A 26852-nucleotide genomic window follows, 5' to 3' on the forward strand; every position below is an offset into this window, starting at 1 on the left:
CTTAGAATACTCTTCCTTCCTCCCTCCCTTTCTCCCTCTTTTCCTTCCTTGCTTTTTTTTTTTTTTTTTTTGTCTTTTTAGGGCCATACCCATGGTATATAGGCTAAGGGTTGAACCTGTATCCTCATGGATGCTAGTCTAGTTCATTACCACTGAGCCACAACGGGAACTCCTAGCATAATGTTTCTGAGGTTCGACTAATCTGTACCATTTATCAGCAGTTTGTTCCTTTTTATTCACAATAGTGCTTACTAGCAGCCATTGATATAACTGTGCTAAAAAATCAACTGACCATAAAAGTAAGGGTTTATATCTGAACTTTTTATTCTGTTGCAGTGATCTGTCTGTCTACACATGCACTAATACTATATACTGTCTTGATTGTTGTACTTTATGAAGAATTTTGAAACTGGTAGTCATCCAATTTTGTTCTTAATTTTCAAAATTTTCTTGACTACTATGATCTCAGCATTTCCATATAAATTTTAAGAAGCTTGTCAATTTCTCCAAAAAGGATGTTGATATTCTAGTAAGAATTTTGTAATTATAAAATTAATTTGGAGTAAATTATCACCTTTTTGGTCTTTTTCTCTATGATTTCATTTTGTATAGTTCCCATTGTTACATCTTCAAGTTCACCTTTTCTTTTGTAGTATCTAATTTGCCTATTCCAGTATATTTTTCTCTCAGGCACTGCGGTTTTTATCTCCAGAAGTTTGATATTGGTTTTATTTACATCTTTCATGTCTTTGGTTAACATGTTCAAGCTTTCTCTAGTTTCTTGAACATACAGAGTAAACGCATAATTTATAATTGTCTTAATTCTTATCACCCATGTAATTTCTAGGTTGGTACTGATCACTGATTTTTTCATTAGTAGTTTTATCTTCCTGTATCTCGTATGCCTGGCAATTAAAAAAATCAGAATTGTAAATTTGACCTTGTTAGGTGCTAGATTTTTTAAATTCCTCTGAATTTAAAATTTTGAACTTGTCTGGGTTGTGGATAGGTTACATGGGAACAGTTTTAATTCTTTTGGGTCTTGTGCCTAAAGAGACAAGAGCAGGGTTTAGCCTGGTGCTTACTTTGCTCTGCTACTGAGGCAAAAACATTTCTGAGTATTTTACTTGACACTCATGAATTTTGAGGTTTTCTATTCTGGCCCGTGGGAAGAGGAGCTGACCCTGTGTGAACTCAGAAAATATTCCCTCTAATCTTTTCAGGTGGTTTTCCCTGGCCTTGGTTTGGGTACACGGATCAGCTCTCCACTGAAGAGCTGAGCAGGACCCTCTGTGGAACCCTGTGGTTCTCTCTGTGTGTGGCTCTCTTCTCTTTGGTGCTGTGCCCTGAAACCTCAAGCTGCTTGGCTTCTCAGACTCCAAGCACCCTTGCCTCAACTGAGGGGAACCACTGGCTCCTGCGAGATTCCCTCTCCCTGCAGCATAGTCTGGACAATTTCTAGAACTGTTGTTCAATTTTTTGTTTGTTTCAGATGGTAGAATAAATGTGCTCCCTATTACTCCATCTTGACCCAAATTGGAGAGTGGGAAAAAACCCAACAATTTCTTTTTTTTGTTTTGGCTTTGCCCGTGGCATGCAGAAGTTCCTGGGCTGGAGATTGAACCTACACTGCAGTAGTGACCAGAGCCAAGGCAGTGACAACATGGGATCCTTAACTACTAGGCCATAGGGAACTCCTACAACAATTTAAAACAGTAAAAATGGGTTTCTTTTTATGTTTTCTGTTATGCTTGTGCTCTGTATATATATTTTTTCTTGATAAAATACATTTCACCGTTAAATACTACTGAGGTAGCTATAAGTTCTAAAGTTATAAAGGTACAGAAAAAAAGAATGTCACAATTTGATTACCCATAATTTAGTATAATTCCTTCAAATCTTCCCTCTAAGAAATCTTGCATAATTTTGTGGCTTGCTTTTTTCCTTCATCCTTATACAACTATAAGCATGTTTCTATGCCCTTAATTGTCTCTTTATAAACACAACTGCAGATGCCCATGAAATAGTTTGTCTTCTGTCATTATTAATACAACGACTTTTCTCTTTTTTTGTTTGGTTAATCTGGCCAGAGATGAAGTTAATTTATTCACTTTTATTTTCTATAGGGTACCAATTTTAAAGCATTTTAATTTTTTTGTGAAGGTTATCCGTAGATTTTCCAATTTTTTTTTTCCCCTCTAAATGTGTAACTACTTTTCTTGGTAATGCTTATATAAATAGAGATACATATTGTGCATTTCTCCTTGTTATCTCCACCATTTGTAACTTAATTTCTGGTAAATAATTTTGATTTAGAATATATGAGGAATAATTTTTTTTCACTTAAGACTCTAGGAGGTGGGTTCGCCCCATCACCTTCATTTTTATATTGTCTGTCTTTGCATTAATTCTACATTTTAAATTTTAACTATTTTTGTTGTGACCCTCAAAAAATACTTGTCTGTTCCTAATGCATTTTTAATCTTATTTATGATGAAATAATATATGTGAAGGGGGGGAGATACTTATCACATTTTGGATATTATCCTTTGGGGTCAAAGCTAAACAATAAATAAAACTGCAAGCACATCAGCATGCTTTTTGGTGTTTCTTTCTGGCCTCATCTCACGTTCTAACTGCCCAGGTTTCCTCATCAGATGACCTTGTTTTAGTAGAAAGAACCAGTCTGTGAATAATGAATTTGGAGGGGTAGTTAGAATTCTGGTCCTAATTCTGCCACTAAACTGGATCTTGGATTCCGTGGACCAGACAATCTCGCTGCTTCTAGTTTAAGAATCCTAAATTCTATCTTTGCTTACTTAGATTGTGTGAAATCTCCCTGCTGGACCATAAATGGTACCATCGCCATTTGGCAGCAGCAACTAGAATTAGGATTCATTTTTCCATTAAAAGATTCATTAAGCATCTACTCTCCCCACCAAACTACTGTGCTAAGCACTTGAAAACAAAGATTGAAAAGGTCACACATGAAGTTCCCACTGTGGCACAAGAGGATCAGTGTCGTCTTGGGAGCGCTGGGTCACAGGTTTGATCCCTGGCCCGGCACAGCGGATTAAGGATCTGGTGTTGCCTCATCTGTGGCCTAGGTCATAACAGTGGCTCAGATCTGATCCCTGGCCTGGGAATTCCATGTGCCTCAGGGTGGCCAAAAAGAAAAAAAAAAGAAAAGAAAAGGTCACATATGGCTCACTCAAGGAACTTGTTTAAAAAGAAAGGGAGCTGATGAGCAAGTGATGGTGAGTGCTTATGACTGGGAGTGTCTCATCTAAGACAGGGTGGTGAGTGCTTACGATTGGGAGTGTCCGGGAGGGCTTCCCAGAGGAGACACCTCTGAGAGGAGGGAGGAACAGAAATGAGCCAGGTGAGGAAGGTGAGGATACAAGATATACAAAAGCCTAAAAGAAAAGAGAGCAAGGTATGTATGCTTTTTTGAAACTTGAGAGGTTTGTTCAGTTGGAACATTGAGACATGGAGGGAAGGCGAAATGGGGTAGATAAATCTAACTGGACAAGTTTGAGGTGCTGATGGAAAATTCGAGTGCGTCTGTCTAGTAGGCAGCTGTACACATGAGCTGGGAGGTACGGTTTAGAGACAGAGAACAGAGTCATTAGCATGAAGAAGCCACGAAAGCCACAGGAGTAGATGAGATCACTCGGGAGGAGTGAGTGGAGGAACATGTTTATTGTAGAGGGAGATCTGGACTGCCTTCAAGGAATTCATTAAATAGACACAAAAAATGTCTTTTCTGATCACCCTCAGAGTCCTCCCCGTGGCACAGCGGGTTAAGAATCCGACTGCAGGAGTTCCTGTCGTGGCTCAGCGGTTAACAAACCCGACTAGTATCCATGAAGACACGGGTTCGAACGCTGGCCTCATGCAGTGGGTTAAGGATCTGACCTTGCCATGAATTGTGGTGTAGGGTCACAGACACGGCTAGGATTCCTTGTTGCTGTGGCTGTGGTATAGGCTGGTAGCTGCAGCTCTGATTCAACCTCTAGCCTGGGAACCTCCATAAGATACAGGTGTGGCCCTAAAAAAGACAAAACAACAACAAAAGAATCCAACTGTAGCAGCTTGGGTCCCTGTGGAGGAGTAGTTTTGATCCCGGGCCCCACACAGTGGGTTAAAGGATTTGGTATTGCTGCAGCTTCAGCACAGGTCACAACTGTGGTTTGGATTCAGTCCCTGGCCTGGGGACTTCCATATGCTGTGAGTACGGCCATAAAATTAAAAAAAAAATTTTTTTTCCCCATTTTCTTTGAGTATTACCATAGTATAAAATAAAATTTAAATGTCTAATTCTATTCTTATGCAATCATCATGGCATGATAATCCAGAAAATTTTTCTGTTTTCAGAAATAAAAGAAAGTACACTCTTGTCACTATTAGCACCTACATGTTCCTTCATTTACTTGGGGCCTATATTAACCTGAAAGATGCCAAAGCAAAGGACTAAAGCTAAGATAATGTATTCATCCTTTGGTTTTACTATCATCAGTTTACACAGGAATCAGCAAACTTTTCCCTGCAAAGGGCCAGATAAGTAAATTTTTTTGGTTTTGTAGGCCATAAGGTTTCTGTAAGAACTACTTAAGTCTACTGTGTGAAGCTAGCCATAAACAATATGTAAAGTAACGAGCATGGCTGTGTTCCAATAAAACTATTTATAAAAACATGTTGTGGAAGTTTTTTTGTTTATTTTGAGAAGTTGATTTGAAAAGGTTGGAATTTCTCCAGAACTTTAATTTGTACCAACACAAAACCTGGTCTTAAAGCTTTCTACCAGGTTGCTGAACATGGTAGAGCATGTTTGTAACGTAGAGCAATGAAAGAAATTTAAAGTATTGCATCTTTAAATGTTCTTATGCTTTCTAGAAACACTAACAATTTTCCCCATTTTTTTTGAAACAGTTCACGGAAGACCTGAAAGTTCCACCATTTCATTTCAAACTGTAACTGATGAAACTACTATTCTTCCCACTGTACCTAGCTTCTGGAATTTGTCTGTAGTACAAACACTGACTTTATCAAACAGAAATTCTTATTTTGTGAAAGGTATTTTTTGTCAGTCAAAAGTTGGGACTAGAAGGGAGTTTCCATTGCGGCTCAGCAGTAACAAACCGGACTAGTATCCATGAGGATGCTGGTTGGATCTCTGGCTTCTCGCAGTGGGTTAAGGATCCAGCATTGCCCTGAGCTGTGGTGTGGGTCACAGATGTGGCTCAGATCCCATGTTGCTGCGGCTGTGGTGTAGGCTGGCAGCTGTCGCTCCTATTCGACCCCTAGCCTGGGAACTTCCATATGCCACTGGTGTGGCCCTAAAAAGCGGAAAAAAAAAAAAAAAGTTGGACTGGAAGAAAACTCCAGGTACCAGATAGATACTTAACAATGGGCAGCAACACATCTGGTTCCACTGCCTGGAGAAGAAGGCCGCGCCACTCACTGTCTCCATCACTGTGTTCTACACTGACTTGCAAGAGATCAAAGACTAGACCCACAATCCTGAAGGAAGTCTTGTCAATTTCACAGGCACTGGGGTTTTGGAACACTTTTCTAGGTGCTTTTGTCAAGAAACAGGAGCAGGATGGTAGTTCTCCTTTCCTGGCTTTCCAGAGATGAAGTATTAAAGAGCATGACTGAAAACTGACAGAAGTACTGTGTTTTTCTAAAAAATTAATTAATTTTTGGAGTTTCATGGTGGTCTCGAAGTTAAGGATCCGGCCTTGTTACTGCTGTGGTGTAGGTTTGATCCTGGCCCTGGAACTTCCTTCCACATGTCTCAGGTATGGCCCCCCCAAAATTTCCACTTATAGTCATTATAAAATATTGGCTAAATTCCCTGTGTTGCATATGATATCCTTATAGCTTATTTATTTTATACATAGTAGTTTGTGCCTCTTAATCCCTTACCCTTAACTTCCCCTTCCCACTTCCCTCTCCCCACTAGTAACCACTAGTTTGTTCTCTATATCTGCGTCTCACTAGTTTGTTGCACTAAGATTCCACATATAAGTGATATCACACAATATTTTTCTTTCTCTGACTTATTTCGTTTAGCAATATAACCTCCAAGTCCATCCATGTTATGGCTGATGGCAAAATTTCATTTTTTATGGCTGACTAGTATTCCATTATCTATATAATACACACCTATATAATTACACTGATATATAATATACACATTATACACAAACACCCTCCCCCTCACATCTTTATCCATTCATCTATTGATGGGCACTCAGGTTGCTTCCCTATCTTGGCTATTGTAAATAATGCTGCCATGGACACTGGAGTGGTGTGTATCTCTTTGAATTAGTGTTTTCATTTTTTTTTGGGGGGGGGGGCTATATACCCAGGAGTGGAACTGCTGGGTCACATGGTAGTTCTACACTTAAGCTTTTTGAGAAGTACTATTTTCCATCTTTTTGTTTATTTGTTTTGGCTGTGCCTGTGGCATGCAGAAATTCCTGGTTCAAGGACCGAACTCACAAGAGAGCAGCGACCCAAGCTACTGCAATGACAATGCTGGATCCTTAACCTGCTGCTGAGCCACAACAGAACTCATTTCTTTTGATAAGAGAATTTATTGGGGAATTTATTAGTGTTTGGCTTATTTGTAGTTATTTTTCTCCCAATAAAAGAGATAAATCTTTTGATTTAAGGCTCTGCAATAAATGCCATAAATGCTAGTCAGGATCTATTCGCTCTTTTTGCTATGCTGACATTTTGGAAGAGAATGGGGAAATCGAGCAACAGAAGTCTTCTAATGCTGGAGGAAGTACTTCTGTGGGCTAGAATAAAGTGAAGGAAGCTTGTCAAATTCTCTGCATACAGAAATATTAAGACGCATGAAAATACAACTCTTTTGAAGGCCACTCCTGTTCAGAAATATTATAATTAAAATATGGATTTATAACCCTTTTCTTGCCCACACATATAGTGGAAGTGATATAAACCAGCCAAAGATGACTTCATTGTCTTGAGGACAAAGAAACCAGTGTGGCATAATTTTGATTAAAATGTCTTAGAGAATTCTGCTGCTCTCTGACACGTTTCCCTAGATACTTAATTTAATAGTCAAAGGATTTCAGCACCTGTTGCCACCAGAATGAAAAGTCTAAATTGATTTGGCTGTCAAAGTTGATAAGCATACTGCCATGTAAAAAAATCTCTATATAACTTCAAAATTGTATTCAAGTCAAATAGCAGCCTTCTCATTAAAATTCATTTTTAAGCAGGCTTAAAATTTACTTTTTCTTTCATTTTTAAATTGAAGGGATATATTTTAATTTTTTTCCCCAGGAATTTGCCATTAATTTTACATTAAAGTTTGATTAAACCTGGTGGATTAATCAAATGTATTTTATTTCTATTACCTATTAGAATCTCCAAGTGATAGAAGAAAAATTTTAAAAAGATATCATTACCTGAGACAAAGGGAACAGGAAAGAGACAATGCAAATGTAAGATTAAAAAAGAACAAAGCATTTGAGAAAGTTGCCTAATAACTGCAGAGGGATATCTTACAACCTAAGCAGCTAAGAGTCGTGACACCAATAAGAAGTCTGAGATAATTTGTGAAGACTGATTATTCTTATGTAAGCTATCAGAAACAAAATCTGCAGGATGATAAAAAAAAAAACTGTATGCAAACTTTGAATTTATGTACTTACTACACCCATTGTTTAACATGGGCTTTTCCTTATATTCTCACAGGGACTCATGAAAGTAAGAAATTAAGAATATGCTTTGCAGACAAGATGTTAAAAATTTTAGAATCAGACAGGTCCTATGGATCCTATAACTTAATCGTGTTAGCTATCAATGAGAGAGACAAGTCTCAACCATTTAGTGGTTAAGAGCAAAGCCTAGAGCCTGCATCTCCTGACTCCCATATCAGCGTCTTTCTTCTTCAGCAAAATGCTTTAATGTCAGTGAACTGAAACACATGTGAAGAGAGAGACCTGACCCTGTATGTGGAACAGCTGTCCCTTAGTATCTATGAGGGACTCGTTCCAGGACCCTCATGGACACCTAAATCCATGTATGCTCAAGTCCCTTATATAAAATGGGGAAACATAACTTATGTGCATTCTTCCATATAGTTAAAATGATCTCTAGATTACTTATAATACCTAGTACAATGTAAATGCTACATAAACACAATGTCAAAGTTGTTCCTGGAGTGTGGCAAATTCAAGTTTTGCTTTTGGGAACTTTCTGGAATTTTTTTTAGGGGGGATATCTTTGATCTGGGGTTATTTGAATCCAAAGATATAGAGCCCATGGGTACTGAGAGCTACTGAGCTTATAAAAGCAACATAAAGGTGTAATCCTCATACCTGATCCTGGATACTGGAAGACATTCTGCTGCATCTGAGGATTGATTCCAGTGCCAAACTGTCCTCCCATGTTTCCTGTCATGCCTCTGTTCACCATGCTGTTGCGGTTGCCCAAGGTTGCCTCAGGGTTTCCTGCCAGTTGTGAAAAGGGACTGGTAGAAGAGGGTGGAGTTCCGGGATTTGTACCATAGTTTGGTGGGTAGGGGAATTGCTGTGGAGCACCCTGAGGAAGACGGGGGTTCCCCATTGGAACTGGCAGTCCAGACGAGGGAGGGAGGTTGTTCCCAAAGCTTTGCTGCCTCATGAGCATGGCTCTCTGCTGCTGTATTAGCTGCCTCTGTCGGTGCTGTTGACTGTATAACTCCCGCTGGCGCTGGGCCAACATTTGGGCATTCAGGGGTGGCTACAAAGGACAGAAAAAAAAAAATCCTCATTTTCTAATTTTATTTTGCTCTTGGAAAACTTACAGGATAAGGCATAGTAGCTTGGGGCAACAGAATATGTAGAAAATCAGTGTACAAGGAGAACAAAAGTAGAAAAGGAACAAAACCTCAAAGTAATAGCCACAGGGGAGAAAATGAATTAAGTACATTTTAGAGATTAAAGTCACCTAGAACTTATAAAAGTCAAAGGAAGTACATATTGATTAATATTATAATATAGACCAGGAAAACTGTTAAGAGAAACATGAATACCATAAAGAAGAGAAAGAAAATGTGATTGATGACTTCTATCTTATCTGGCATTAGGTTTTCTTTTTCATTTCCAAAAAGTTTACTGTGTTTCAAGCATGGAGAAACTTAGTTTTCCCTTTTTTTCCACAAAGATCATTTATTCCACTTTACTTAAATGAATAAAATTTGATTACAAGTGATTTAATTTTCTTCTTTACACTCTTCTGTATTTTCCAAATTATCTATAATGAATGTGCATTATCTTCACAATTAGAAAAACCTACAAATACCACCAAAAAACCTCCAGGAGTTCCCTTGTGGCTCAGCAGCTTTAAGATCCAGCATTGTCAATGCATTGGCTTGGGTTGCTGCTGTGGCATGAGTTCGATCTCTGGCCTGAGAACTTCTACATGCCAAGGATGTGACCAAAAAAAAAAAAAAAGGGAAGAATCAGAAATCCAGGATCCAATGCCAACTGATCACTTTAAAAGAAAATAATTAATGAGAAATAAATGAACCCAGGTATTTTGTATCACTGCTGCATTACAAGATTGCTCTGGGCATTAGAATAAGTGCTTTAGTAGCTATACAATTATGAATGATGAAAGAAGTGATAAAATTAGGTTGAAGTCACCTTATGGTCTAACTTGCAAAGTGACATGACATGCCAATAAAGCCTTCCTCAGGAAACACCCATTCAGGTTGAGGACCTGACTAAAGCCATACAGCTCCATAAAAATAAACTTGCTAAACAGATGTAGTCCAATCTGGAAGAAACTGACATACCGACTTACTCATGGAAGATGTCTTTGTGTGAACCCCAAAAGTGGGGTCTTGTTTCCTTATAATCTAATTTCTCTGCAGGAGCTAACCACTGAGATTTAAATTTATTTTTATTTATTTATAGAAGGGCTATTTATTTATTTATTTTGCTATTTCTTGGGCTGCTCCCGCGGCATATGGAGGTTCCCAGGCTAGGGGCTGAATTGGAGCTGTAGCCGCCCGACCTATGCCGGAGCCACAGCAACGCAGGATCCGAGCCACATCCGTGACCTACACCACAGCTCATGGCAACACCAGATCGTTAACCCACTGAGCAAGGCCAGGGACCGAACCCGCAACCTCATGGTTCCTAGTCAGATTCATTAACCCCTGAGCCACGACGGGAACTCCACCACTGAGATTTTTAAAGCAAAGAAACCAAAATCTGGATCCACAAAGATGCCAATATCTGCTGCTCATCTGCAGTTTCATCAATATTTATCCTTTTGGTTAGTATTTTTCCCCAATCCGTCCAGGTCCATTTTATGGAGAAGAGTTTTGAGTCTTCTCTAAAACCCTTATTTCCCAGTACTGGTTAGGAAATCATAAAAAACTGGTTGAAGCAAAAACTATTAAAGTATGTGTAGAAGTAGGGAGGAAGCACTAGATAACACTCAGAAAGCTACTGAATTCTTTTTATGTTTGGTTTGAATGGCTTTGGGTTCACACACAAGGATTACTGAAACAAGCAAAAAAGAGAAAATGCTGATGCTCAGACTGAGCAGAGAACACGAGGTAGTTAAGATAGCTAAGCAACGTGCAGGGTTCTGATAAGGTTTCAGGTACCATTCACAGAGTTTCATATCTGAGGCTTCTTATTACAGGTATTATTCAGGACAGCAATAAGAGTTTTCTACTTAGTCATCTGATATCTAATAGCAATGACAATAATAACAATAAAACAAAGAGCCCTCAGCTTTAGATCAAATATCAGTAAGGGGTATCACAGGTTGATTATAAATTCACTCTAGAAGAAAACTACAGTACAAACATCATTAAAAGATCAGTTCACAGACAATTTCAAAGATATCCGAGTCAACACTTTAAGAAACACAACTTGGGTTAGAGATGTACTAACAATGTCTGGTTTTCTCACGTTACCTGAGGTGTAATTTGCTGCTGCATGCCTGATCTCATATTGATGCCAACAGGAGCGTTTGCTGCAAACTGGTTCAAGATAGCCTGCCGATTTTGGTGTATCAACTAGAGAAAAATGGAAACAATGAGACATATTTCTACATATAAATATATAGCATGGCCCCTTTAGAGTAACAAACTTTTTATTGATTACTAAAAAGTTTTAGTATTGCAGGTTTATTTTATATTTATTTATTTATTTTTGCTTTTTAGGGCTGCACCCACGGCATACGGAGGTTCCCGGGCTAGGGGTCAAATCGGAGCTACAGCTGCCGGCCTACGCCACAGCCACAGGATCTGGCCGCATCTGCAACCTACACCACAGCTCACGGCAATGCCGGATCCTTAACCCACTGAGCGAGGCCAGGGATCGAACCCAAAAACTCATGGTTCCTAGTCGGATTTATTTCTACTGTGCCATGATGGGAACTCCAGTATTGCAGGTTTAGTAAGATTGTTTCTCATGTTTATCTGCCAAAGGGTTGGCAATTCCTAACTTTTACCTAATATTTTCTCCCTTCAGAACTCTAATGGCTGAGGATTTAAAAGTGGAAAACATATACACAATGTACACATACATATGCAAGTACATACCTGTATGTACTTGCATATATATCTACACCTATGCATATATTAAGTGTATGCCATTCTACTTTATTTTATGGCTGCACCCTTGTCACAGCAGTGATAATGCTAAATCCTTAACTGCTAGGCCACCAGGGGAACTCCATCTACTTTTAAATGCCCACCACTCCCCATGTGTTTATCATACTTTTTTTTTTTTTTGGCTGCACCTGCAGCATGCGAAAGTTCCAGGGCCAGGGATCTAACCTGAGCCACAGGAGTAACCCGAGACACAGCAGTGACAATGCTAAGTCCTTAACCACCAGGCCACCAGGGAACCCTTATCATACTTTTAAAAACACATTGTTACTTAGTTATTTCAGATAAGTGCAATAATAGAACAAAAAGAAACATCAGCTCTAGGTCTTAAATTGTTGTGAGTAAAAAAAGTAAAGGTACAATAGGGAACATTCTATTAAGGTCTTGAAGATAAATGGAAAAGTTGAAGTACTTCTGACTTGGAGGATACCTGTCTGAGGGGTACGTATTTGGAGAAAATACAATGTGATTTTATTAGCTGGAGAGAATTATGTAACAAACAAATAGTCTGAGAAAATGGACTGTTTAACTAGAAGAAGTAATTACTTTAGACCAGCATTTCCCAAATTGGTGTTCTAAAGAACCCTGTTCTGCAGGATATTAATAGCTGTGCCAGGAAAATCGCATGCTGTGCTGTATTAAGCATTGGAAATAATGGGTTACACAAGGTGAAACAGATTTCTTTACTATAGTACTTTTATGAGCCTTTAATTGGCCAAAAGCACATTGTGGAGCTCCAAGAAAGGGATAAATTATGCAATTTATCATAAAACTTTTTTTCTGACATATGGCCATTAACATTTATTATTATTGCCTAGAATAATCTATGGAACACCAATTTGGAAGATACAGTCAATATCGGGCTTAGAAGTTTTGGGTCATAGGCAGCCTTAACTTTATCAGGTAACAAAATAAGCATCCTTAGAAGTGATACTCCTGATAAACAATCTATTGCTTAAGGGATTTCTGGCTCAATACTCGGATATGAATAAACTGATCGGAGAGATAATAGTAACAATAATATCAATACTATTTTGGTTTTATATGGTACTTAATAACTTATAAATTACTTATAAAATAATTGACATATATATCAATGTAAAATATATTGGCATATCAAATATATTTTAAAATATGTCTATTTAATTCATTTAATATACTTTAATATACTATATGCAAACTAGAAAGCCTAGGAAAGGCTTCTTTTTTTTCTTTTGCTTTTTAGGGCCACACTCATGGAATATAGAGGTTCCTAGGCTAGGGGTGAAACGAGCTACAGCTGCTGGCCTACACCACAGCTCAGGGCAACGCCAGATCCTCAACCCATGAGCAAGGCCAGGGATTGAACCCGAAACCTCATGGTTCCTGGTTGGATTAGTTTCTGCTGTGCCACAACAGCATCTTCAAGCCTACGAAAGTTTTGTAAGAGAATCTAAAAAGCTGTGAACAGAGATTAAATCTCTCATCTCCAAATAGCTCAACTCATATCTCTAGTTTTATTCATTTTTTGACTCCCATGACATTACAAACTGATTTGGAGGTAAAAGCCCAATATAATATAAATATTAAAATTACAACTTTCAAGCACTGTGGAATAGGATAAAACATTCAGAATCATGTCAAAAATAAGTATCAACGTTATGGTTTTAAAAGTCAAAGAGACTCAAGTATGAAAATATAAATATTTCTTTTTTTTGGTCTTTTTTTGCCATTTCTTGGGCTGCTACCACGGCATATGGAGGTTTCCAGGCTAGGGGTCTAATCGGAGCTGTAGCTGCCAGCCTACGCCAGAGCCACAGCAACGCAGGATCTGAGCCGCGTCTGCAACCTACACCACAGCTCACGGCAACGCCGGATCGTTAACCCACTGAGCAAGGGCAGGGATCGAACCCGCAACCTCATGGTTCCTAGTCGGATTCGTTAACCACTGTGCCATGACGGGAACTCCTGAAAATATAAATATTTCTTAGACTCAATAGACGTGGGGCATAAATTTAAATGAACCATTAGTTTAAAAAAGATTTGTCAAAAAGCTCAATACATGTAAAGACACTATATAATAAAGTTTGAAGGCTATGAAGGTGAGCAAATTTCTCTTCTCTGGGAGCTCTGGAGTGGCAGAGTCCCAAGAAGAAGAGTGCAATGCACAAGTGCTACATGGCACATACAGAGATATGGACAGCAGCACAGAGGGAGCAACTAGCTCAGTGTAGGACATGAAGGCAGAGACCAAGACATGAGTGAGCTCAGTGGGACCATGAAAGATGAGAATGCCAGGTGGCAAAGAGGATGGTAGAGTTAACTCAAGGCAGAAAAAACAGCAAGTCTAAAAACAGAAGAGAAAGCAATGAGGGTAGGTGAAAATACATTAAGACTTAATGACGAAGAGAAGTAAAATTGCTGGGAAAGTGGGAGTTGGGATTCCAAACTTGTAGCTTTATATATTCTTTGAATTGTGAGATAACACAAGAACGAAATGGGTGGGGACAGAAGAAAAATGCTTGAGAAATAGTACAATGAGAAAACAACCTTAGAAAATAAGTTAAAGCCTTAGAAAATGAATGGGTTATTTCTGTACGTAGAAGGAATTATTCTAAAAGCAGCAATCTATAAGCACTTTCTCTTAAAGGAAAATAATCGATTCCTGCCCTTGGAATAATTCTTGCTCATTTTCCCCTCCTCTTGATTGGGTGTACAACCTAACTAATGCTGTATACAGCAGTCTCACAGTGACCCGCCTCTTCTCTCTGATTATTAAAATGCTACCCATTTTCCAACAAGGATGTCAAGTTCTACTTCTTCCAAGGAAGTCTTCCTAAAAGGATCACCATTTCTTTTATCTCCTCCGAAATCTTAACTTCGGTGGTGGTGGGAGGGTGGTTAGGAAGTGGGAGGAGAGAGGCTGCCGATCCTCAGAGCTGGTTACACAAATTCAAAAGCCTATAAAGGCCCGTGGAAAGGCTTGTTATATTACTAAAGGAGATGTGCATCCTGAGACCAGTGGGAAGAGCACAAACCCAGCTTATGTGTATAAAGTGCACACAGGTGCACACACATATAGTTCAGACTTGCTATCATTTTGTCTTTCTGAATGGATGTTTTTTTTCCCAATGCCTTAGCATCACCTTCCTCCTTTTAAGTGAAATAGAAGCATTTTTATATTATTTGTTATATTTATTGAATTTAATTTTATAATGATACTTTTAAAAAATCCAAAGCAATACAGACATATGTTTTAAAAGATAAAAAGGATTAATAGCAAGAAGCAACGATCTAGAGTCTCAGTCCTCAGTCCTTCAGTTTTCTGGTTCTTGATGATTATAACTGCTGCTTATACAATTTTAAATAGTTATGTCATTATACCTACTCATTACTTGTCACAAGAGAAAATATTTAACTCACCCATAGCTCCCAGGACTCCCACACTATCCTCTCCTCTGTTCTCCTGGTATAATAATATCATTAGGCTTCACTCACTCTAACTGCAAACAATGTAAACTTCATTTTCTGTTCCAACAATCAGAAACAGAATATCTTGATGCCCTATTTCAGATTTAAGCTATATTTCAATTCTGTTAATTTAATAATTGCATGATGTTCATCCTAAATATTTTTTAATCTCCAAAAACAAGAGTACAGTAAATTGCTTTTAAACTATTAGTGTCAAAGTACTCTGTTATGAGCCAGTAGTCTTTTTTTTTTTTTTTTTTCTTTTTAGGGCCGCAACTGTGGCACATGGAGGTCCCCAGGCTAGGGGTCTAATCAGAGCTGTTGCTGTCGGCCACAGCCACGCCAGATCCGAGCCGGTCTGTGACCTACACCACAGCTCACGGCAATGCCGGATCCTTAACCCACTGATCGAGGCCAGGGATGGAACCGGCAACCTCATGGTTCCTAATTGGATTCGTTTCAGCTGCGCCACGATGGGAACTCCGAGCCAGCAGTCTTTAATTGAATGAATGTCCCTTACTCTTATCCAAGCAGACCAAAGATGACTTTTTGAGTAATAAAGCTTCTGGGAGTGGACTTGACACTTTTATTGCAGCAACTGGGCTGTCTTATTACAAAGAGAGTTAGCACATATCTTTAAAAAGCATCATCTGCTAAACAAGAGGACTCACCTGCTGTTGTCCCTGTAATCGTTGCTGAAGCTGAAGTCTTAGCTGGTTGGGTGCAGCTGGAGGTCTGTTTAGAGTCTGCCTGGGCTGCATGCCCATGCCAGGTGAAAAAGCACCTCGGGGAGGTGTTACTTGAACAGGCATAGTCCCCAATGAAGGTTTTTGCCTGACCATGCCTTGGAAGGGGCCAGAGAGATTGGCAGTAGGTGATGGAGAAGAATAAGGCTGTGAATAAAGGTTGGGTCTTTCTTCCATCATCAATGGCGGTGTTGCTTGTTGTGGTGGAAATCTCTCTGATAATACATCCAATCCTCCTCCCTGTCAGAAAATAAGCCAGAACATTTTACGAATAAATTTCTGCCAGTAAATGATATGCTTCCCTGTATAATTTAGAGCTGAGAGCATGTTACCTCTAGAAAGTTTCATCGTAACATATTCATGCTGAATTCATGAAGCTCTCCAAGAGTTTGCTACTTAAAGGAATCACTTATGAAAGTTACTTCTGGAATGGAGTAACAAATAAACTAAGATATTTAAAATCTCAGTAAAGAGATGAAAATATGGTTAAAATAAAGGCCCTACATCAATGAAATGAAGTTAAAGGTTTGAAAAGAACCTCATTGCAAAGCCTAAGAATCAACAAATGCAATATTTAATAGGTTACCATGTGAAGTAGATTCCTAAAGCAAGGATTAATTTTTCTATCTCAAGTACATAATTAATGCCTTTGTCTCATTTGAAAAAAATTCATAGTTGACCTAACAGAATGCCACAGAGCTATGGTTTTCAAACTTTTTGACTACTACTCAATGTAAGAAATACAGTTTAATTAATTGTGACCTACTGTGTGTGTGTGTGTGTGTGTGTGTGTGTGTGTGTGTGTAACCAGAAAGAGTTTCATGGAATAGAACTTCCCTTTTCTGCATCCTGATACTTTGTATTCTACACCACTCTACTCCATTAAAATATGCTGGTCATCATGTACTAAACTGATTTTTTGGGGGAGGGGGGTATGCCCACAGCATGCAGAAGTTCCTAGGCCAGGTATTGAACCCACGCCACAGAAGTGACCCAAGCCACAGCAGTGACAACACCAGATCTTGAACCCACTCCCTTGGAGCCATTAGGAAACTCCTAAATTGATTTTTTAACCTCGCAGTCTGGAAAATACTAACCTGGAAGTTGGAATGGCATGAATGAAGGATAAATATGAGTCCTAAAATAGGAAATGATGATATAAAATCTGGATTCTGTTCTGGGGGAGCTTCTAAGATTATGCTCTGTAGTAAAAGGCTACAACTCTCTAATTCTAATTGTTATGATATTTTTAGTCTTAAACGCTCATTATTTAACTATTATATATTTTGATAACTCTCACAAGGGTAAATTATAAAACAGGTAAAACGCAGTGAGAGTAACACTGAAAAACCTTGCTTAAAAAATCTTTTTCTAGCTTCTCAGGGCGGCGTCATTTAAATTAACTCCAAATTCAGTAAGTACCTGAACAAGTTTGTCGATTCCCAGAGCTCTGTCTAGTTCCGCTAACTCAGTTTCATCTTTGCCGCTGAGGAAGGATACCAGCTGTTCAAGAAGAGCCTTCTCATCATTTCTTCCTTCAACTGTTGTTGGTGGACAGAGAAGCTCATCTAATTGTGAACTAATACACTGGCTACAGAATCAAAAAATAAGAAAGTTTATGACTGATGTGAGCAAATAAGTATTCAATCTTAAGAATGCAAATACAGAGATACATAAGCAAATCTAGTTCCAGGAAATTCTCTGTTGAGATGCATTTTTTTCTTTCTTTCATTTTTGCCTACCCTGTCGCATATGGAATTCCCAGGCCAGGGATCAGATTCGAGCCACAGTTGTGACCTAAGCTGCAGTAACACCAGATCCTTAACCCACTGTGTCAGGCCAGGGATCCATCCTGCATCCCAGTGCTCCCAAGACACAGCTGATCCTGATGCGCCACAGCAGGAACTCTGAGATGCATTTTTAAGGTTTTTTCTTTTTTTGGGTCTTTTTGTCTTCTTAGGGCCCCAACCACGGCATATGGAGGTTCCCAGGCTAAGGGCTGAATCAGAGCTGTAGCCGCTGGCCTACGCCACAGTAACAGCAACTCAGGATCCAAGCTGCATCTGCCACCTACATCACAGCTCACAGTAACACTGGATCCTTATCCCACTGAATAAGGCCAGGGATCAAACCTGCATCCTCATGGATGTTAGTCAGACTTGTTAACCGCTGAGCCACGACAGGAACTCTCAGAGATGCATTTTTATGCAATAAAATTTTCTATACTTAACGTGCAGGAATTTATGACACTGAGTATGTCGCTTAAATATATTTTTCATTATTTTGTCATTGAACTCTGTTTTAATATTCTTCTTGTTAGCTTACAGAAACAGCCTGAAAAATTACCATAATTAAGAGAAACAAATTTTTTTTGTCTTTTTTGTCTTTTCAGGGCTGCACCTGCGGCATATGGAGGTTCCCAGGCTAGGGGTCAAATTGGAGCTGTAGCCGCTGGCCTATGCCACAGCCACAGCCACGCAGGATCTGAGCCACATCTGCGACCTACACCACAGCTCATGGTAGTGCCAGATCCTTAACCCACTGAGTGAGACCAGGGATCGAACCTGCGTCCTCATGGATGCTAGTGAGATTTGTTTCCGCTGCGCCACGATGAGAACTCCGAATTTTTTTTTTTTTTTTTTTTTGGTCACCCCAGGTGTTCAAAGGAGTTCCTGGGTCAGGGATCAGATCTAAGCCACAGTTAGGACCTATGCTGCAGGTGTCCAATGCTGGGCCCTTTAAACTAACACTGTGCTTGGGATCTGTGCAGAGACACTGATGATTCTATTGTATAGACTGGGAACTCCAAAAACAATTTTTTTTTTTTTTTTTTTTTTGTCTTTTGAGGGCTGTGCCGTGGCATAAGGAGGTTCCCAGGCTAGGGGTCTTATTGGAGCTGTAGTTGCTGGCCTATGCCTCAGCCGTAGCAACGCCAAATTCGAGGCACATCTGCGACCTACACCACAGCTCACGGCAACACTGGATCCTTAACCAACTGAGCGAGGCCTGGGGATTGAACCCGCAACCTCATAATTCCTAGTCGGATTTGTTTCCACTGCGCCAGGACAGGAACTCCCCAAAACAATTTTAAATAAAAGTAAAAAAAAATCAACCATAAACTCAGAAAAAAATCACTTGGCCTACAATAAGATTTATACTAATTCTATTTATCTTATGGTTGCCATTAATTATTGATAATTGAGCCATCTTCAAAGATGTTCAAATCATGTTGATAACATGACATCATTACTGTTTATAAAATAAATCAAACTAGGAAAATGAAACAGGCTCAGTGGTAAGCAACAAATTGTTGATTATATGTAGGAAATATGTGGTCTAATCGAAACTGATACCAATTGCATAAAACTCAGAAATATATAGAAAATAATACTAGTACTAATACTACTAATATAATTATGTAATTACAAGGATTCTTTTTTGGGGAAGGGAACTGGGACTACAGCTCACAGTTAAGGCTCCAAACCACACTTGGTACCACCCATTCATCCTTTGGTTGTTATATACAAGATGTACTCTATGTGTTGGAATGGACCTCCTTGTGTGGATTAAGGAATTAAATTCTAACCCAGATAGGTCACCGAATAGATGTACAAAGTACCTTCCGGTCTTAGGCACTCTTGCTCCAGACAAAGAGAAAAGCTGGACAAAATAATTATATAACTGATAACTCAAGAAGCAACATAATTGTTGTGCTGAGGCCAATTCATCCATAGGTCCCATAAATTCTATGGTAATCAGTAAAGCAAAGTAGAAGATGAAAAAAGATGAAAACAACAGCTGCATACTGTATCAATCTCCTGGTAATTACAATGTACACTGGCCTTGCAGTCATGCAGTAAATAACTCTGTTTAACTTGGTGTCCTCCCCCACCCTTTTTTTTTTTTCATTAAACATTCACTTCTATTAATATCTCACAAATACCAATCAAGACTGGAATCTAGTTTGGGAAAAGTAGTTCTTTGCTGTAGAAACTGGTATCTTGATACTTTGTAATATACAAAATGTATTACTCACTCTTCTGGTTTATTCTGATTTACAGCTGTCACCGTATTATTTGCCCATGGAATCTGATCACCTGTTCCCGGTTGTCCAAACTGGTTATCAATTGCTTCCAATTCTAGCTCAGGTAATCCTGGTTAAAGAAGAAAAGGTAATAAATCAGGATGTATTCAAATGGAAGACGATAATAATTTTCAGAAGTAATATATTGTATAGTAGAGTGAGATTTCCCCTGTAAAAAGCTACCTCAGTGATACATAGGTCACTTAATCAGAAACTTAAGCTGTCTAAAATGTGGCCATATAACAACTAAATGAGAAAGTGAGAAAAGGTCTCTGAGTCAAAAAGAGTCTGATGTTAAAAGTTTGTACATATTATCATAAGAGAATCACTTAGAACTTTTCAGAAATTATTTATTTTAAAGAATCATAATTTTGGTTCACTGCTTTTTCAGTCTGTATCATATCAGTATATACTATAAGTGTTATTATCATGAAATGAGAGCTGCAAGCAAAAGATAAAATATGTTCTATAAAAGGCAGGAACAGAGACTAAAGGGCACTGCAGTCTGGGGCCATTTAGTAAATGGACAGAACTCTACAGTGGTTAATTAAAAATACAGCTTTATAATAACAGCACAATAACTGATGTCTATAATGATGACAAATGCAAAGAGAGGTTGAGTTATGTTTTGCAATGGAAGAAAATAGTATGCACATTTTAGAAAGTTTGGGGTAATTTTTTTGAAGTTTGATCATTTCTGTACTATTTATATTAGGAAACAATCTGTAAATAACCTAAATTCCAGAAATTTACTGACTGATTTAATAATTTATGGTATAGATATTTACAACATGCCAATAAATGAAAATAAAAAAAGTATAAACTAAGATATCATGTTTGGGGAGTTCCCATCATGGCTCGGCAGTTAACAAATTTGACTGGCATCCATGAGGACACAGGTTCGATTCCCTGGCCTTGCTTGCTAGGTTAAAGATCCAGCATTGCCATGAGCTGTGGTGTAGGCTGCAGACACTGCTTGGATCCTGTGTTGCTGTGTAGCCTGGCAGCTACAGATCTGATTCGACCCCTAGCCTGGGAACCTCCATATGTCCCGTGTGTGGCCCTAAAAAGCAAAAAAAAAAAGATACTATGTTTGGGATGATTCCATTTTTACCCACTATTTTATATATTTTAGTAGAAAAAATTCTGATAGGCTATATGTCCTTCGGTAGACTATGAGATTAAGGATTACTTTTATTTTCTTTTAGTGTTTCTAGTGGTTATTTGTAATTTCTAAAATGAACAAAATTCTTATGTTGAAACTCTAACCTCCAGCACTTTATAATGTGACTATATTTGGGACAGGGCCCTCAGGGAAGTGATTAAGTTAAAACAGAGTCATTAGGGTGAGCTCAGTATGACTGATGTTCTTACAAGAAGAGGTGATTAGGACACAGACAGCACAGAGTGACGACCATGAGGACACAGTAAGAAGGTAGCCATCTGCAGGCTAGTGAGAAAGGCCTCAGGAGACACTAGACCTGCTAACCCGCTAACCTTCAGACTGTGAGAAAATAAATTTCTGTTCTTTAAGTCACTGGTCTGTGGTATTTTATTGTGGAAGCCCCAGCAAACTAAAACCAAAACCAAAACCCGAAATTAAAAATGCCTCGGCATCTTAAGAAAAATCATAATTAGGTAGAATTCCTCATCCTAATGGAGAATAAGTAGATTTAAGGATGCCCTCTAAATTTATTTAATGCTGGATACTGATCTTTATTAACGACAGCAAACACGTTAGGCTCACTTTGATGTGAAATATATTCAACATTTAGTTTGAATGAGATATAGGAGTCCATATAAAAACACATTCACTTCTAAATGCAAAGAATTATAGCTTGCAATTAAACTTGTCTTCTCTACCATGAGAAATGATAGAGAAATCAAATTCTGTAGGATTCTAAAAAAAACAAAGCAAACAAAAAACTCGAAACAACAACAATAAATGCTGATGGGAAAGTAATCACTTAATTGCTCTCATTACTCAGTCAGGAAGTTGGTTAAAGATGATAATCTTAAATTGTCCATTGCTCTGCTCCACACATTAATTCCTCAATCTTTTTGCATTTTAGAAATCTAACCTAAACAAAATAATTATATTTAAGAATCAAAGAAACTCTACATGGCTATCTACCATCAGTACTGAGTATTACAAGATAGTTTATTTGCCTTAGCAAATGGACAGTATCTCATTTTACTAGTCTTGATGGGAAAAATGTCAAGAAAACAAATTGGATAAAATATTTTCAAAATAAAATAAGATTCATGTGCTAAATTTGGTGACCACGAGGAAAAACCCCAAAGAAATCAATCATTGACTCAACAAAAAGCTTTGTTTGTGTAGGCTGTATGCTTAAAAGAAGTTGGTTTTTATTCTAAAAGTTATTTCAACATTTCAGGACTTCCTTTAGAAACTGATTTCTATAAAAAAATTCGAGGATTTGCTGGAGTGTTTTACGAAACACCCAAGTTATCTCTCTTTGTCCAGGGAACAAACCAACTATTTTTGGTCATGTCTGTGTCTCTACTGCAAATGTGAGTGAGTATGTATATATGTTACACAAGATAGGCAGGGGAATTTTTAAAGGGAAACATCACTGCATTTACCACTCCCTGTGTTGGAGAGAAACAGCTGATATCAGGGCAGTTAAAACAAGGTTTTAGGGATTCTTGATCAAGTATTCTGTTTTTCTTTTGTGTTTTTTTTTTTTTTTAATCATCTGTACAAAAGGCTCAACATCCTATTCCCATTAGCCACAATGATCCCAGCCAAAAACAAAAACAAAAAACCCTTATATTACTAAAAATTAAATTTCTTTCTTCACACAAAGTAGAAAGCATTGTCTAATCAAGAGAGTGGCTTTTGCACACTTCACTTCATTAAGAGTTGATGCAGTATCTGGTGATTCTGATGTTCACAGTTCATTTTTTCCTCAGCTGTTGGTAAAGAGGTTTCTGGCTCAGTTTTGTTACATCTGGCTGTTAACTATGCACAGCAAAGTGTTTCATTTCATATTCCAAAAGTATATATAAAATCAGTAAGATAAAAACAGAAAAACCCAACAGATAAATGGTCAGAGCATATGAAAAGGTCACATAAAATCACGGAAAAATGATCAACCTAATTCATGATAAAAGAAAAATAGTTTAAAACTACATTGAGATACTTAAAAAAACCCGTCAGGTTGGCAAAGATGAGAAAGTGCATAATTCAACTTATTGGAAAGGAGGTGTGGAAAGAGGAACATTGTCAGTTAGCGCTTACACTGGCATAAGAGAGCCATTTGGCAAAGTTTACCTACCCTTTGACCTGGCAATTCTGTTCAGAATTTCTACTTCAGATATACTCTCAAATATGGTCAATTATCTCTACGTAAGATTATTCATTGCAGTTTTGCAGTAGCGAAAGATACCTACCAATAGCCTCAACACACTAAACACAACCATGAAAACAGGGAAATAAAACTGCACTTTTTAGATACTGAAAAGTTTTTATGTGAAACTCTATTTTTAGAGGTAGGCGGTACTCCTAATGTACTCTAGTCTAATAAGATTTAAAAGATAATCATCTCAGAATGTGTATGTTCACAGAACATAAAAACCATCTTAAGTGGTCATTCACTTACTCCAGTAATGTTATCAACGTTCAAATATTTTTGGAATTCTTTTAGAACTGTCTTAACCAGTGTACAAGTCCTTCAATAAAATACGTCTTATAATCACGTCTAATTTTGGTTCTGATTTTTTTTTAAAGTATTATTCTTTTTGGATCAACAAATTTGGCTCCAAATGACTTCACACAATTTCAGAAGTCAAATCCACCTCAAAGGATAGGAATCTGGAGACAGTGTTACAAGGACATAGCAGAGGTGTTGAAGGTACTGCCAAGAAAGCACGTTATGCATATTTTGATCAACATCCCTCTAAGTTGTCTCTTGATGTGCTCCCACAGTACATTTCCAACCAAATTATTTAAATCACTTGGTCACTCTGCATGACTGTGTATGCATATAGACACCATGTTTTAAAACCAGGCTGACTGAATTTTAAATCCTGGTTCTGCTTATACTAACTGGGTAACTTCTGGGCAAGTTTTTGGTCTAGGTGTGTGCTTACTTTTCATACTCTGGACCTTAGTTCTCTCATATGTAAACAGATCTAAGGAAAATTTCTGGTTCAATTTGACAGATTTATGTTACCTACATTTTATTCTCTCTCTAAAATTATCACTGAAATAAAAGAAGTAAAAAGGGGAAAAATAATTTTACATCTGAAGGAGAGGCCAAAAGAAGTAGTGCAGTCATCTAGAACAATGAAGAATTTCTAAGACATATGAAAAGCTAAAATTGAGAGTGAAATTCAACTAAACTAGAAAACTTACATCAGGACAAAGAGAAGGTTTTCCAAAAATGGGAGTTTTTTTCAACACCAGAACAACTCCAAACTCAGTGGTCAGTTGAGCAGGTAAAGGAACAGGCCATGGGTGATTGCCCAGATAATTAAAGGACAACTGAACAGCTGCCACCAGGCCCTGCTTTGAGTGCAGCTGACTCTGGCATCTACCCATGGGATTAAAGTGGTGAGTGCATGACTCAAAGTGGGAGTTCTGCCCAGGGAATCTCCCAACGTGGGTGCAAGGGCTGCCACGAGGGATTTCCCCATCACCAACCCCCACTCCTTCACAACAACAACTAAGAAACAAGGCTTCTATAATCAGAACCTACATTCACTGCCAGGGCAAAAAGGGCTTCTCACTTTAGCTCAAGAGACACTCTAGCTACCAAGATGTTTCATTCTAGGTCTTTTTTCAGTACACATGGACAGATGGCTCAAATTCACCAAACATTCAAAAAAAGTCAACAGCAGGAAAGAACAATAGCAAATTTAACAAAAAAAGAAACTTTGAAGAAAAAAAGATTATGACAGAAAATGGATGAGCTCCAAAGTAAGTATGCTAAATTTATCACCACACATTTAAAAGTCTATCATATATATATAAAGTAATAGACGTCTAAGAAAAAATTTTTTTAAAAACACAATTGCAACAATTAAAAGAACACAATAGACTGACAGAAGAGCAGACTGGAAATGGATGAAGACTCAGCTTTGATCTGGAAAATCTGGCCCAGAGACTCTCTCAGAATGCAATGCAGAAGGGCAAGGAAAAGAAAAGAATGAGAGAAGGCGACACGGCAGACAGATCCAGAAGTTCTAATAGGTGAAACACAATAATTAACTCTCCTATGTGAGACCTTTGCACTTGACATGGTTCAGCTTAAGACTGAAGACTCCAGTCAGGAAAGACTATTGATTTTCCTGGATGGGCACCAGATGAAGACGTGGAATCAGCCTTTCCATAATGGACTCCGGCTCTAGGGAGAGGCAGCGGGGGACAGCTAGAGGCTAGAGGGGCAGAGAATCAGAGGCTGTTCTCTCTCTTTACAAGATCATATTTTTTCCCTCTTCTTTCTTTTTCCTTCTCCAACCCTTTGTTCTCTTTTCCTTTCTCCTGTCCAACTTGTTTCCTTAGCCTTACGCTTCGCCTCTTAAAACCTGCTTTGTTTCTTGTCTGTATAGAAACATTGTGAACTGGCTGTTTGGAGCTATCACCCCCCCCTCCCCCCCATTTACCTCAGTATCTTCCCTTCCAGGCTTCTGGCCTTTGCCATCACTATGGGACAAAGTTGAACAGATCCTGGCCTATTTACATACTTTCATACACTGAACAGTATTCAGGTGAGATCTCAAGAGAGAAAAAAAGAGCTATATGTCTCAAGACAGGTCATGAATGAAAAACACTCCACTTTCGCCAACTTGCAGAGCTACCAGAAGACACTTTCTATTTTTATTAGCTTTAATTTTCATCAAATTAACACATATACATAAATTTAAAAGTCAGAACAAAAAGGTCTGTTATGAATAAAAATGGTTTCCTGTCTTGCCCCTTCTGATCCTTTGATTCCTCCCCTTTCAATAGAGATGGCCAGTCACAACTTGTGTAGCTCTTTTCTTCGGCATTTGCCTAATTATTTCTAAGATATCTCCATTTTTAGAGTTCTGACTCACCATCGTGATAGACAAGGTTTTAGCTCTCTCATATCTACCTCTCTTACTACCTCCTATGTCCCTAACAGAGATCACAGCATTTTTATAAAATAAAAAGTTAACATTTAGATTATGAAGTATTACTCCATATATTGAGTATTAACTATACAAATATTTCTCATTGCCAGATCATATTGTGTACTATGTTCAAACATCCTTTTTAGATCATGATTTTTTGTTTTTTGTTTTGGTCTTTTTAGGGCTGCACCGGTAGCATATGGAAGTTCCCAGGCTAGGGATCAAATTGGAGCTGTAGTTGCTGGCCTTTGCCACAGCCACAGCAATGCCAGATCTGAGCCTTGTCTGCAACCTACCCCACAGCCTATGGCAATGCCAGATCCTTAACCCACTCAACCTATACCATAGCTCACGGCAATGCTGGATCCTTAACGCACCGAATGGGACCAAGGATCCAACTCCTGTCCTCATGGATACTAGTTGGGTTTGTTACCTGAGCCACAACAGGAATTTCTCATGCTTCCTTTTTTCTGGAGTTAACAATTAACCTTTTTTTTTTCTTTTCATTTTCCTGCTTTTCTAGAATTTTTCAAATGTTTTAACATTTATGACATAAACCTATCATGAATATCTCCCATAAACTCAAAGAGATACATTTCCTTTCTCCCCTGGAGGCAGCCTTTCAAGAGAACTTGGGCCCCCCATTCCAGTCTACATTGGTTGTTTCCTAGTCTTATTGATCATGCATCATTCCTGGACTTACTTTCTGATGCTTGTTTCCCATGGACCTTGTAAGTTTCTCCTTTTTGGTTTTCCCCCTGTTTGCTGAAGCATATTATCTAGGACTTTC

General features: G+C 38.4%; 1 protein-coding gene across 8 annotated transcripts in view; it reads right to left on the bottom strand.

The window, feature by feature from the left end:
• NCOA1 (nuclear receptor coactivator 1) overlaps positions 1 to 26852 on the bottom strand; it is a 246493-nt gene that overhangs the window by 18490 nt on the left and 201151 nt on the right. For all 8 annotated transcript variants that reach the window (XM_047782522.1, XM_047782524.1, XM_047782521.1 and 5 more), the window contains 5 exons: positions 19892 to 20009; positions 17278 to 17446; positions 15781 to 16095; positions 10961 to 11062; positions 8364 to 8766 (listed from right to left, as the gene is read on the bottom strand). In XM_047782522.1, coding sequence (XP_047638478.1) covers positions 8364 to 8766; positions 10961 to 11062; positions 15781 to 16095; positions 17278 to 17446; positions 19892 to 20009 — 1107 coding nt within the window. The remainder of the gene's footprint in view (positions 1 to 8363; positions 8767 to 10960; positions 11063 to 15780; positions 16096 to 17277; positions 17447 to 19891; positions 20010 to 26852) is intronic.

This window comes from Phacochoerus africanus, chromosome 5 (assembly GCF_016906955.1).
Source record: "Phacochoerus africanus isolate WHEZ1 chromosome 5, ROS_Pafr_v1, whole genome shotgun sequence".
NCBI lineage: Eukaryota > Metazoa > Chordata > Mammalia > Artiodactyla > Suidae > Phacochoerus > Phacochoerus africanus.